This window comes from Danio aesculapii, chromosome 13 (genome assembly GCF_903798145.1).
Source record: "Danio aesculapii chromosome 13, fDanAes4.1, whole genome shotgun sequence".
NCBI lineage: Eukaryota > Metazoa > Chordata > Actinopteri > Cypriniformes > Danionidae > Danio > Danio aesculapii.
In genome coordinates, this window is record NC_079447.1 from 29,278,392 (window position 1) to 29,291,318 (window position 12,927).

Below are 12,927 nucleotides of genomic sequence, written 5' to 3' on the forward strand. Positions count from 1 at the left end.
AAAAATGAAACGGGTTTGGAACAAATGGAGAGTCAATGGAGAGTAAATTTTCAATTTTAGGTGCACTATTCCTTTAAGACTTTTTATTCAATTAAACATAACACTTATAAAAGTTTTAAAGTTCACCCAAAGTTTTTTTTACTGTTTACCTCAGGAACAACAACGCTAACTATAAAATAAAATAGTGCCAGTTTTGATTTCATGATGACTTTAAAGGGTCAAAAATCCCTGGACTAAATTTTCTGAGATTTATTTTGTGTGTTGAACATTATTTAGACAATATTAGCATTTGTTAGCTTTAATTGTTGGGAACAACTGTCTAAATTTGAGCTTGCTCCCACTAACTTCATCTTCTGAGTTTAAAATCTACATTGGGAAGGCATTGGGTGGTCATGTAGCATAGGACTGCACTTCAATAGGACATAGGAGTGCTTCAATTATGCATGGTTATCTAATTAAAGTTTCCTTATCCTATGAGATGACGCTGCTCCTGAATTATTCCGTCAAACTGTGAGACCGTGCAGTAGTTGAGGAGGTTTACAACGCCGGTAGTTTTGACAGAAATACCCTGATGCAAATAGATCAACTGTCCAACCAAAGGAAACTTCCATAAGGTAAGTTCACACATAATTTATGAATTAGTTTTTACTGCATTCTCATATATCCTTTGCTCTGTCAGCCTTCTCATATATAATTAGTATATCACATAAAGTACATGACATTAGTATCTCCTCACCTCCTCTAGTTTGTTGGCACAGTATTGAATCCACTCCAGGTAGACGTTGCAGAAACTGGCTCTGGTGACGCCCTGCAGACAGTGAACGTAATCTTCATCAATCTTCATGCTGAACACAGCCGGGTCCTTCTCGATGTGGTGCCATTTAGTGTAGAAGAGCAGGGCTTCATGCATGGTCTGGTCTTTAATCCACATCTGCAGCTTGGGGCTGATCACCAGATAGTAGATGATGCTCTAAAGACATAAATGATTGAATAAAAAACGATTAGCCTTTATGTGAATTATTATTTAAGTGCATTGGAAAGATTTTTCAACATATTTCAAACATGATAGTTTTAATAGCTCCTGTCTAATAACAAATTTACTTTGTCATTGTCATGATTGTCATGACATCATAATTTCTCTATTTTTTTTTTTTTTTTTGCAAGATACCAGTATTCAGCTTAATGTGTAATTTAAAGGCATTACTAGGTTAGTTGCAACCCAGCCTCATTCTGTTTACATGTACGTACCCCTATATACATTTCTGGAGAATACATCCCAGGAGCTTTTTTGGAGTTTTTGTTTTTGTGGATCCACCAGAGGCCACTGTGTACGCTTTTTCAGAACTCACATTTCTCTCACGAGTACCATTCGTGCCTGCTGTTCTCACATAAATCCACCAGAGGCCGCTGTGTATGCTTTTTCAGATCTCAAATTTTTCTTGCGAGTGCCATTGGTGCCTGCTGTTTTCACGTAAATCCACCAGAGGCTGCTGTCGACTGACTGACTGACTGACTGACTGACTGACTGACCGACCAACCGATACTACCACCCACCCTCCCTAAACCCAACCAATAGTGTTTTAAAAAGCGTTAGTGTTTTAAAAAGATTTTATCACATTCTCACCCTATTATTTACTATTATTGTTTGTTTTTTAGCTTTTGCTTCGCCAGACTCGAACACTGTTGTCGCGGTCAACTCTTCTCTGCATGTTAAGTCCACCGACGTACACATCGAGCCACTGGACAAACTGGTAACAACAGAAAAGCTGTCCACTAGGAGGTAAGTGGTCAGCTGGTAAGCGCAAAAGGGAATGGTGTCTTACCGTCCTATAGCGTTCGTTTTAAAGATGAAATGCAGCCATATATACTTCTAGCTACATAATTCGTGATCTGCAGAATTGTATATAGGGCTACGTTTTCAGAATGAGCCTATGTTGGTTAACTAGGTAAGTTAGGTAATTAGGCAAGTGATTGGCCAACAGTGCTTCTGTAGCCAATCGAGAGAGAAAAATCTCAAGGAGGCTAATAATATTATTATTATTAATATTAGAAAATGCTATGAAAAATGTCATTGCTTTGTTAAACATCACTTGGTAAATATGTGAAAAAGAAGAAGAAGGATTTATTCTAATTTGTCTTCAACTGTATATTGAAATGTAATTAAATAATAGAGCATTATTACAATGAACAGAGGTAAGCAAAAAAATCGAAATCAATGTTTTAAAAAACAAAGATGTACACTACCAGTCAAAAGTCTGGAGTCAGTACGATTTTTAAATGTTTTAAAATAAGCTCATCCTGCTCACCAGGGCTGTGTTTATTTCATCAAAAATACAGTACAAATTGTAAAATTGTGAAATGTTATTGCACTCTATAAAATAACTGTTCAATAAAGTAATGTTCAAAAGTTTATCATTTTTAATTTAATTTAATCATTTATTCCAGGGATTTTAAAGATGAATTTTCAGCTTCATTACTGCAGTCTTTACTGTCACATGATCCTTAAGAAATCACTCTAACATTATTAATTATTATTATTATTACTATTATTAATATCATTATTATTAATGGCAATAGTAATAAAAGCAATAATGACTGGAGTAATCATTTAATTTGAAACTACATATAATAAGAAATTAAAATTTTAATAAACATTTAACAATTTAACATTTTATTACATTTACCCCCTTGATGAATGGAATCATTTTCTTAAAAAAACATGACAAAAAAAAACTGACTCCAAACTTTTGACCAGTAGTGTGTATTAATCTGAAGAATCTGAATCAGAAAAGCTTCTTCATTAATTAGTTCACTATAGCAGTGATGATTAGTCACACACACACAAAATATGATATGGCATAATTCCCTTTGAGAACTATTACACATTTTTGGTAATGTTGTAGAAACCTGCTTTAGAAACTGAGGGTGGGTGAAAGAATGTTAAAAAAAAGGCAAAGTACTGCACAACCCACAATTCTAAAGTTGGTATCATCCTATCAGACATCCTAACAGCGCTCATACAGTTAGAAAGATAGATAAATTGTTCCTATTGGGAAATGTTCAGATCTGTTATTATAAAATGATTTGGTTTATCTTTAATGAGTATCTTTATGAGCTGTGTTTGAGCTATTTTTTGTCTTTTTAATTGGAGTTTTCTCTCTGTCATACCTTCAGGTAGTAAGTAATAAGCAGCTTGCGCAGGTCATAAACTTGCAGCATGGTGGCAGCGTTGTTCTCACTAATGCTGTACCCCTCCAGCAGATACTTTGTGGTGGTCACTTCCCAAGCCAGCCAGCGGAGATTGAAGGCCGCGTTGCAGGACAACACATGTGGCAAGTGACCGGGCTCGCAGCAGCAGCAGTAATCATCCTCCTCCACACCCTCAGTGATGGCCTCCACCTCCCGCTGCTGACAGTACGTTCCTGATCAAAAGACACAACCAGACAGGTGTTAAAGAGAAGACAAATGAACATTTCCAGGGAATTCTTTTGATATGATGATATGTGAGGCTGAGAAACCACTTCTCTTCCTATAATTGACATTTTTGTGCAATCTTTGATGCTTTGTGTGAATTATGGGAGTAATTCTTCTAGACTGCAAACAATTAGTCAATTCTTTTAAACAACTGGTAGTGTTATGTTGCAAAAATATATGGGTCAATGTTGTTGATTTTTCTTTTATGCCAAAAATCATTTACATATTAAGTAAACAGCATGTTCAGTGAATATATTTAGTCAATTTCCTACTGTAAATATATCAAAACATAGGTTTTATCAGGCATTGCTAAGAACCTAATTTAGACACATTTAAAGGCTGAATTTTTTTTTATTTCATACCCTCAGATTTTTAGATTTGTGATTGTATGTCAGGCAAAAATTTTTAAATCCTAGCAAACCAAATATCAATAAAATGTTTAAGGTGATATATAACTCTCATTTTCAAAAAATGTTCACTTATGACAGTTCATTCACTTAGCGAAGTTTCACTAACTAATTTCTAGAGGAGCACATGGTATGATTGATCGTGGCTGGTCTCTCATCTGTAATCATTAGTGAGCCAATCGGATCATTCCAAACTCACTAAAAAATATCCTGACTAACATTACTCCCTCATCTTCATTTTTTGAAGAATCCCCCATCCACCCCATCTCCACCTTTTCTCCTTTGCCAGGCAATATCCAAGTGTGAACTCTTGAAATGTCAAAAGGCAACTATTTAGAAAAATAATAAAACATTCTGCAGACCATGAATAACTCCAAAAACTTCCCACAGTGATATTACAAACATGTTGAACATGTTTGTAAACATATTGCAAACATATTACTGTGCTGTAGGAAATATGCAATGAGAAAATAATCTAGAGGAACAAAACACAGTAAACTCAGATATGCGTGTGGAATGTAAATGCTTGTATTGTTAAAATATCAAGCGTAACATGATTTTCATCATTTCATCGTTTCACTTCTTTTGAATGGAGGTTCCCCAAAACACAGCTATCCCATATGGAAAAAGGTGAATCATAAATAAGCAAACGACACACACACACACACACACACACACACACACACACACACACACACACACACACACACACACACACACACACACTAACAAACTCTGTCATGTTATCTTTTAGTTTGGAGGCCCATACCTGATGGTTGTAAAAATTATCATGTTAGATGGTTCTAGGAGGCACGGAACTATACAGATTCATTTAGAGGGTGTACTTTTGTAGAAAGATGTTTACAGAAATATTAAAGCAACATTTAAGTTGTGACATAAGATTAGTTCAATAGTTAGTATAGTTACATTGTACATAGTGTATGCACATAATTTCAAGAGTTCACACTGAGCTCATAAGATCTCGATGAACTCCCCCGACTTATTTCTGGCCAATGACAGATATAGCGATGGCTAAAGAGAGATATACGGCTTACTAAGGGCTTGGCTATGGTGCCAATTAAGAATGTTCAATTTACTTTAGGTCATGTGTTTTTGGACTGTGAGAGAAAAACGAAGAACCCGGGGGAAACCCATGCGAACACGGGGAGAACAAGCAAACTCCGCACAGAAATGTCGACTGGTTCAGGACTTTAACCAGTTGCTGTGAGGCAACAGTGCTAATTACTGGGCCGTCGTGATGCCCAATCTAGAGAGAAGGGGGAGTTGAGGTGGGAGGGGGGATTCTTCAAGACGAATTTACTGAGATAAGAAACTCTGGTTATTTATAGTGAGCTAGGAATCATCTGGTCAATCATGTGTTAGCTAATGCGGGACCAGCCGTGATCAATCATAAGCATGTGATCCTCTCGAAATTAGTATATAAAGAAACTTCACTGTATCTGATTAAAATAAAATCTGATTATTTTATTTATAAACTTATATTCAATTTTTATCATTTATGCACATCTTGGTGTTTCCATTGATCTTTTTTATTTAATATCCTCAAATGCACATGAAAACATAGATGGAATGGTAGCTAATGACATCAGTACGATGACAATAAACTGTTCAAAGTGTTCACCCCTGAACTCCAGGCCTCGTAGCTGGAAGGTGACCAGACCGTTTCCAACCTCGATTAGATGAACGAGAGCGTTGAGATAGTCGGAGGCTAGGATGAAGCAGTCTCCAGCACAATAATTCCCCCAGCGGCCCAGCATCAGGTCTCCACACAGTGAGTGCTGGAGCGAACGCGTCAGATACTCGTAGAAGATGGAGTTCAGATTGTTGTCATCACAGCCTACATAATGACAGCACAACATCATCTCAACACTTTTATTGTAAATAAATCCACACCATTAGGAAAAGCAGAAATGTTTAATTAAGAAACAGTGTCAGACATGCTGGAAAAACACAAAATGTGTAAATTAAAATAAATAAATTAAAATAGTAATAATTAAAAAGTGAAAGGGAAGGTTCACCCAAAAATCTAAATTTCCCTTATTGTATACAGAACTTTTGGGTGATATTTTATGTATTATTTTATGTATTATTCATATTTTATTGGCAAAAAAACTTCCATAGGTTGTATAATAAATTAAGTGAGTTTTTCCTCACTTTAAAATAAGTTTTTTTGCTAGTTTTTTTTTTTGCTTACCCCCACTGGCAGATTATTTAGCTTGTTTTAAGGGAACAACTCACTTAATTTGTATTATTATTTTTGAAAACAAGATAATATTTTTACTTGTCTAGAAAATGCATTATGGTTTAAGAATTTTTAGATATCAGGACTAGAGACAATAACTAAAAAATGATTTCTGCAGAATATTTGAAAGGACTTAGGGAAAATGTTATCTACACAAGTGATTTTACATAGAATTTTACTTGAAGTGAACCGAATAATTCAGAAGAGAAAATGTTACGATCTTAAGTATAAATATCTAAAAACAATTAATGGCATTTTTCAAATTATTATATAAATTATGCAAATATGTATGTAAATTATGTAAAAAATATTTAAACAGGACATTTCTAATATGAGGAGTAAACATTTCAAACTGTAGACACATTCTTTTGATGCGTGAAAATCATTTTAATGTCATTTTGATGTCTAACATAAATCAACAGTATTTACCTGTTTCTTTGTCCACTTGAGACACTAGTCGGCTGTTGGAATTGTCAATCCGTTTGGTGCTAAAAAAAAGCAGTCAAATCGACAGAAACATTCAGAGTCATTTCATCTGATGCCTTTGCCACCATTCAACTTTAATATCAACAAGAAAAACATTGTCATCACATCTGCGGTTGGAAACGACATCAATAATTCAGCATCGTGTGGCTTTCTCTCTCTTCTACTACAAGCTGCTGGACTTCAGATAAAACCCATTGACTATGAAGGAACTCTGTCCCAGAGGAAACAAGGCATGTCCAGTACCAACAGTTGCTTTCTAAATGATCAAATATACTTATTTTTTTCTAGAGCACTGAAATAGAGAATTATTCTGACAGTACATTACATCACCGTGAAGCTCAATGCATTTTTCATGTACACTATATAAAAAGTAAACTATGTGAAGTATATGAAAGGTGATTTCAGTGACTTTGAATCTGGCATGGTTGTTTGTGCCAGACGGGCTGGTCTAAGTATTTCAGAAAGTGCTGATCTGCTGGGATTTTCTCTAGGGTTTACAGAGAATGGTCCGAAAAAGAGAAAATATCCAGTGAGCGGAAGTTCTGTGGGCGCAAATGCCTTGTTGATGCCAGAGATCAGAAGAGAATGGCCAGACTGGTTCAAGCTGATAGAAAGGCAACAGTAACTCAAAAAACAACGCGTTACAACTGAGGTATGTAGAAGAGCATCTCTGAACGCACAACACGTCCAACCTTGAGGCAGATGGGCCACTCCTGTCAGCTGAGAACAGGAAACTGAGGCTACAATTCGTACAGGCTCACCAAAATTGGACAATAGATGGTAGGGTCAGAATTTGGCGTCTACAACATGAAAGCATGCATCAATCCTGCCTTGTATCAATGGTTTAGGCTGGTGGTGATGGGCACACTTTGGGCCCATTAGTACCAATTGAGCATTGTGTCAACACCACAGCCTACCTGAGTATCGTTGCTGACCATGTCCATCCCTTTATGACACAGTGAACCCATCTTCTGATGGCTACATTCAGCAGGATAACGTGCCATGTTATAAAGTGTGAATCATCTCAGACTGGTTTCTTGAACATGACAATGAGTTTACTGAACTCAAATAGCCTCCACAGCCACCAGATATCAATCCAATAGAGCACCTTTGGGATGTAGTGGAACGGGAGATTTGCATCATGAATGTGCAGCTGACAAATCTGCAGCAACTGCGTGTTGCTATCATATCAATATGGACCAAAAACTCTGAGGAATATTTCCAGTACCTTGTTGAATCTATGCCATGAAGGATTAAAGCAGCTCTGAAGGCAAAAGGGGGTTCAACCCGGTACTGGTAAGGTGTAACCAATAAAGTGGACAGTGAGTGTGTACTTCTGAATTGTCTTCTCCAACTCATCAACGCACTACCATTTACTCCCATTTTATTGTTGTTATTTCTTATAAAAATATAGAAACAGTATTCTTCCTATACTTGATGAATGTTTTCCAAAGTCAAACCGTGGAAAAAAATGTTTCAAAAATGGCATGTACATTTAATCTCAGTTTGTGCTTTTGTTTAGTTTTCTCTGGTTTATTAGACCTGCTGTATGTATGCAGAAGAATTTTCTCCAATTTTGTACATGTTTTCTTCCTCTTTTCTTTACTTTCTCTACATGTCCCAATTTAAAAAGCAAAATAATAATTGAGTTTGAAAAATGAATTCTATTAGGAGTAACAAGTTCTTTTTCTTCACTTGTTACAAAGTCCAAGTGTAATTAACATGCGACTTACTTGTAGTTTCTCTCCCAGTACTTTACAGGCCGTGGATAAGAGGTGATAAAGATGGCACTTCCGAGGAAAGGGCTGAGCGGCGTGTAGAAGAGCGTTGTGATAAATGTCTGCAGCAGCAGCATGGCAGAGTCTGAGATCATCCGTTAAGTACAAATATATGCAAAACATCTGGAGGTACATTTAAGCTATTACAATAGAGCTTTAAGAGTTCCTTACTGTCAGGGGCTTACAGTATAAGTGTTCACACTTGAATAAAAATACTGACGAATATAGAATATAATATTAAATATAAATGAATATATAATATAGAAATTAAGTCATGCATATGTCACACCACACTGTAAAAAAGTCAGTACAACAATAAAAAAAAACACTCAACTCAACTATTGAAAACATCAGCTGTGTTTGTTTGTTCTGATAATGTATTATTTCTTAGCACCAATTTCCAAAAGAGTTTTTTTAGTTTGCTCAACACCAAGTGAAGTTTCATAAACTAATTTCGAGAGGAGCACGTGATATGATTGAGCACGACTGGCTGCTCATCTGTAATCAGTAATAATCCAATCAGAGTGATCCTAGTTTGCTATAAATGGATCATTTTCTTCCTACTGCTCTATCTTTGTTTGGAAGAATCCCCCCTTCCACCCCATCTCCTCCTTTTCCTCCCTTTTTTAAAGGGGGAGCTCTCGAGACCTACCTGATCTAGGATCTCCTGATATGCTTATTGACTGGGCAGGAGCCCTGGGCTCAAATATCTCCGAGCTCAGGGTTCTCTCCCGGGACAGCATGCCAAACCTGCTTTAAACGCCAAGCATATCTAAGTGGGAACTCTTGAATGGTGTAGTGGTTAGTGCGTCAACACATGGCACTCCGGAGTTTATGGCGACCCGAGTTCAATTCCCGGCTCGAGGTCCTATGCCAATCCTTCCCCTCTCTTCTCTCCCTACACTTTCCTGTCTATATTCTCTACAGTCCTATCAAGTAAATGCGGGAAAAAAAGAAAAATGTTGAGTACATGAGAAAGGAAATAAAGATTGCTTTTATTTGTTCACTTAAATTCAGGCATTCCAGTTCTGCAGACAAAATAAATTTAGTTAGCACAACTTAAAAAGTTTTGTTACAGAGTAGTTTACCTCTCGAGAAAACTAATAATCTTGTTCTAACCCAACTAAATGTTTTTTGTATTACTGACAAATAATTTGAGGTCAGTGCAGCTGATGTTTTCAAAGGTTGAGTGAACAAGAAAAAGCAAAAGAAAATAATGATTATGTTTTTTTGTTGTTGTTGTACTGACTTAAAATGTTTTACAGTGCAGATCAATATAGTATTTTTTGTTAAAAAAAAACCTACAACAGATAAGTCACACTGGTATATAATTCTGAGATAGTCGATAAATATAGTAAAATGTAAGACATTTTGCATGCAAAATTTTTGATGTTTAGTTTAGTTAGTAAAAATCTTTAAATGCAATTAAATATTGTACATGCAGTATATTAAAATGTCAATGTAATATTATTGAATACTTTCTATTATTTCTACTATTAACATATTACATATTTATTTATAAACATGTATTTTAAAATTAACAAGAATTAGTCAATGATGTCATCATCTTAAATCCAAATGTGTACACTTTTTCACATATAAGTCAATTAGGAATACAAGTCATCGCACATTTCAGAAAAGATACAGTGTTAAAATAAAGACTATAAATAATTTATTATATAATATATATATATATATATATATATATATATATATATATATATATATATATATATATTATATATATATATATATATATATATATATATATATATATATATATATATATATATATATATATATATATATATATATATATAAAATTATATTTATAATATAATATATAATATATTTTATAAAAATGGTATAACATATCAAACAAACGTGGTATCAAATATTTCTTAAATAGCAAATATTTTCTAAATAATACTACTTTTACTTATTAGAGGTTAACTTCAAATTAAAAATGAAAATTCTGTCATCATTTATTCATCTTTCACTTGACATAAACCTATTTTTCATCTAGTGAACACAAAAGAATTTATGTTATATGCAAACCTGTAATTTTCATAGTATTTGTTTTTCCTACTATGGATGTCAATGATTACTGGTTTTCAACATTCTTCAAAGTATCCTCTTTTGTGTTCAACAGGGGAAAAAAACTCATAATGGTTTGTAAATACTTGAGGGTGAATAAATAGCAAGTAAAGTTTGACTTTTGGTAGAATTATCCCCTTAAGTCTTTATCGTCAATAAAAACACTGAAGCAGTACACATTGTAAGGATACGAGGTACAGCAAAAGGTTGTGCAAATGCGTGAAATGCACTACCCCATGCGATCTGCCAGGGGGCGATGTAAACCAAAATGAAGTGCAGCTTGTGGAGGAGATCCCAAAGCTAAAGAGCAAACAAAGAGCTGCTGTCAGAGCTACAACACACACAGAGAAAGCTATTTTGGGGACTAGCTACTAAATGCACTGTGTGTCTGAGAGCTATTTTAGACAACAGTCTGGTATAAAAGAGAACTGTATTGTTGTTTTATTACCCTATATAAGAAATGTACGACCACATTTTCGAAAAAGTTGGGACATTTTGTAAAATGGAACGAAGTCGAGAATCTGTGATTTGCTAACATTGTCTCCAAACAACACAAGACATGACAAGATTTCTGTGACAACAGTTGGTCTTTCCAGACCAGACGCACCACGACAGAAACATTTAAATACCACAGACATTTGGAAGAGAAGAATAGTACACTGCACTACCACTGACAGACAGGCTTATAATCTAGATATTTAATATTAACCTCATTAACATGATTAGAAGTACATGCTGAGTGACCGATGTTGTTGGTTTCCACTGAGTCACAGTTTTAAGGTTCACATTTAACGTGTGTTTTTGCTAATTACTTTATTTTCAGTATGGATATATAAATGTCATGTGAAATGGTTTCATACGGGTAACATTTATCTCTAAATAAAGCACATAATCAGCATCTGAGGCGATCATAGAAAGGTTTCTAAAATAGAAACTTCGCCCATCACTGTCGTGGGTGGTTAGGGTTCCTTTAAAAATTCCTTTTAACAGGGAAAAGATAGATTTAATTTTTTTTTATTCAAAACAACTGGTACACAAGGCTCAAGCGCTGGCACAAATCCATTGGTTAGTTTAGGCTAAAATGTCTTGAACAATAAAATAAACTTTTAGACTTTTACTGCATTTTAGTGAGTCAATAGTTTTCTAGAGCAGAAATATTTAGATTTTACTTATTTGTTATAATTTGTTATTAAACCTCTCCTGTTCAACCTTTATATTCTCCCACTCAGCCAAATAATGAGGAAAGAAAAGCAAACCTCCGACCACAGCTATGCTGATGACACTTAGGTCTACTTAGCCTTATTGTCTAATGACTACAAGCCCCATTGACACCCTCTGCCAATGCATTGATCAAATTACAGTTGGATGTGCCAAAACTTTCTTCAGTTAAACAAAGAGAAAACTGAAGTCATTGCGTTTGAGAATAGAGATGAGGTTATCAAGTGTGTACCTTGGCTCTTAGGGTCAAACAACAAAAAATAATGTCAAGAATCTTGGTGTGATTCTCGAGTCAGATCTGATGGTCAGTAGTCATGTCAAAGCAGTCAGTAAATCAGCATACTATCATCTCAAAAACATTGCAGGAATTAGATGCTTTGTCTCCTGTGAGTACTTATCAGCAGCAGGGTGGATTACTGTAACAGCCTCCTCACTGGCCTTCCCAAAAAGACAGTCAGACAGTTGCAGCTACTACGCACCCTGCTTCTGGAATCAACTTCCAGAACTGATCAGATGTGCTCCAACATTAGGTACATTCAAATCCAGATATAAAACACATCTGTTTAGCTATGCCTTTACTGAATGAGCACTGTGCTACGTCCAAAAGATCACACTATTATGTCTTTCTTTTCTTTTTCATTCTTTTATAATCTGTTTTAACCATTTTTTAAAATAATTTTTAATTCTTTTAATCATTTTATTTTCTTGTGTCTTTTATTCTTGTTTATGTAAAGCTCTTTAAACTACCATTGTGTATGAAATGGGCTATATAAATAAACTTAAACCTTACCTTGTCTATATAAATACAGTATGTTCTATTATATGTCAAGTAATTATTAATGTTGTTAAAAGAAATACTAAATAGCTATAATCAATCACCTCTGAATATTGTCATTTTTAATCATAATTTGTGCCCTCATAGAATTTTGGACAGTTGAATGTTAAATGGATCCAATCCATGTTCTGTAAATTGTATTTAATGCAAAAAAAAGCTAGAACTGTGTAGTAATGTATAGTCCAATTGACCAATATCTGTAGGGGAATCATCATTTAAAAGTTTTTGTTAAAATGTTGGTGCATCCCTAGATTTTATTGCCTTTTACAAAAAGTCACAAATTTTTGAGAATTGTGGTTGTACGCTAAAGCTAACGCGAAGGTCTGCTAATGCGTAGGGCTTTCTTGAAGATTCACCCTGTCCATCTTA

General features: G+C 34.9%; 1 protein-coding gene across 1 annotated transcript in view; it reads right to left on the minus strand.

Moving 5' to 3' along the window:
* The window catches only part of pcnx2 (pecanex 2), a 48,187-nt gene that overhangs the window by 12,378 nt on the left and 22,882 nt on the right, over nucleotides 1-12,927 (minus strand). Inside the window, exons 22-27 of the mRNA XM_056471281.1 lie at nucleotides 10,697-10,805; nucleotides 8,364-8,493; nucleotides 6,574-6,632; nucleotides 5,524-5,739; nucleotides 3,169-3,422; nucleotides 737-970 (exon numbers count right to left, since the gene is read on the minus strand). Of these exons, the coding sequence (XP_056327256.1) occupies nucleotides 737-970; nucleotides 3,169-3,422; nucleotides 5,524-5,739; nucleotides 6,574-6,632; nucleotides 8,364-8,493; nucleotides 10,697-10,805 (1,002 nt within the window). The remainder of the gene's footprint in view (nucleotides 1-736; nucleotides 971-3,168; nucleotides 3,423-5,523; nucleotides 5,740-6,573; nucleotides 6,633-8,363; nucleotides 8,494-10,696; nucleotides 10,806-12,927) is intronic.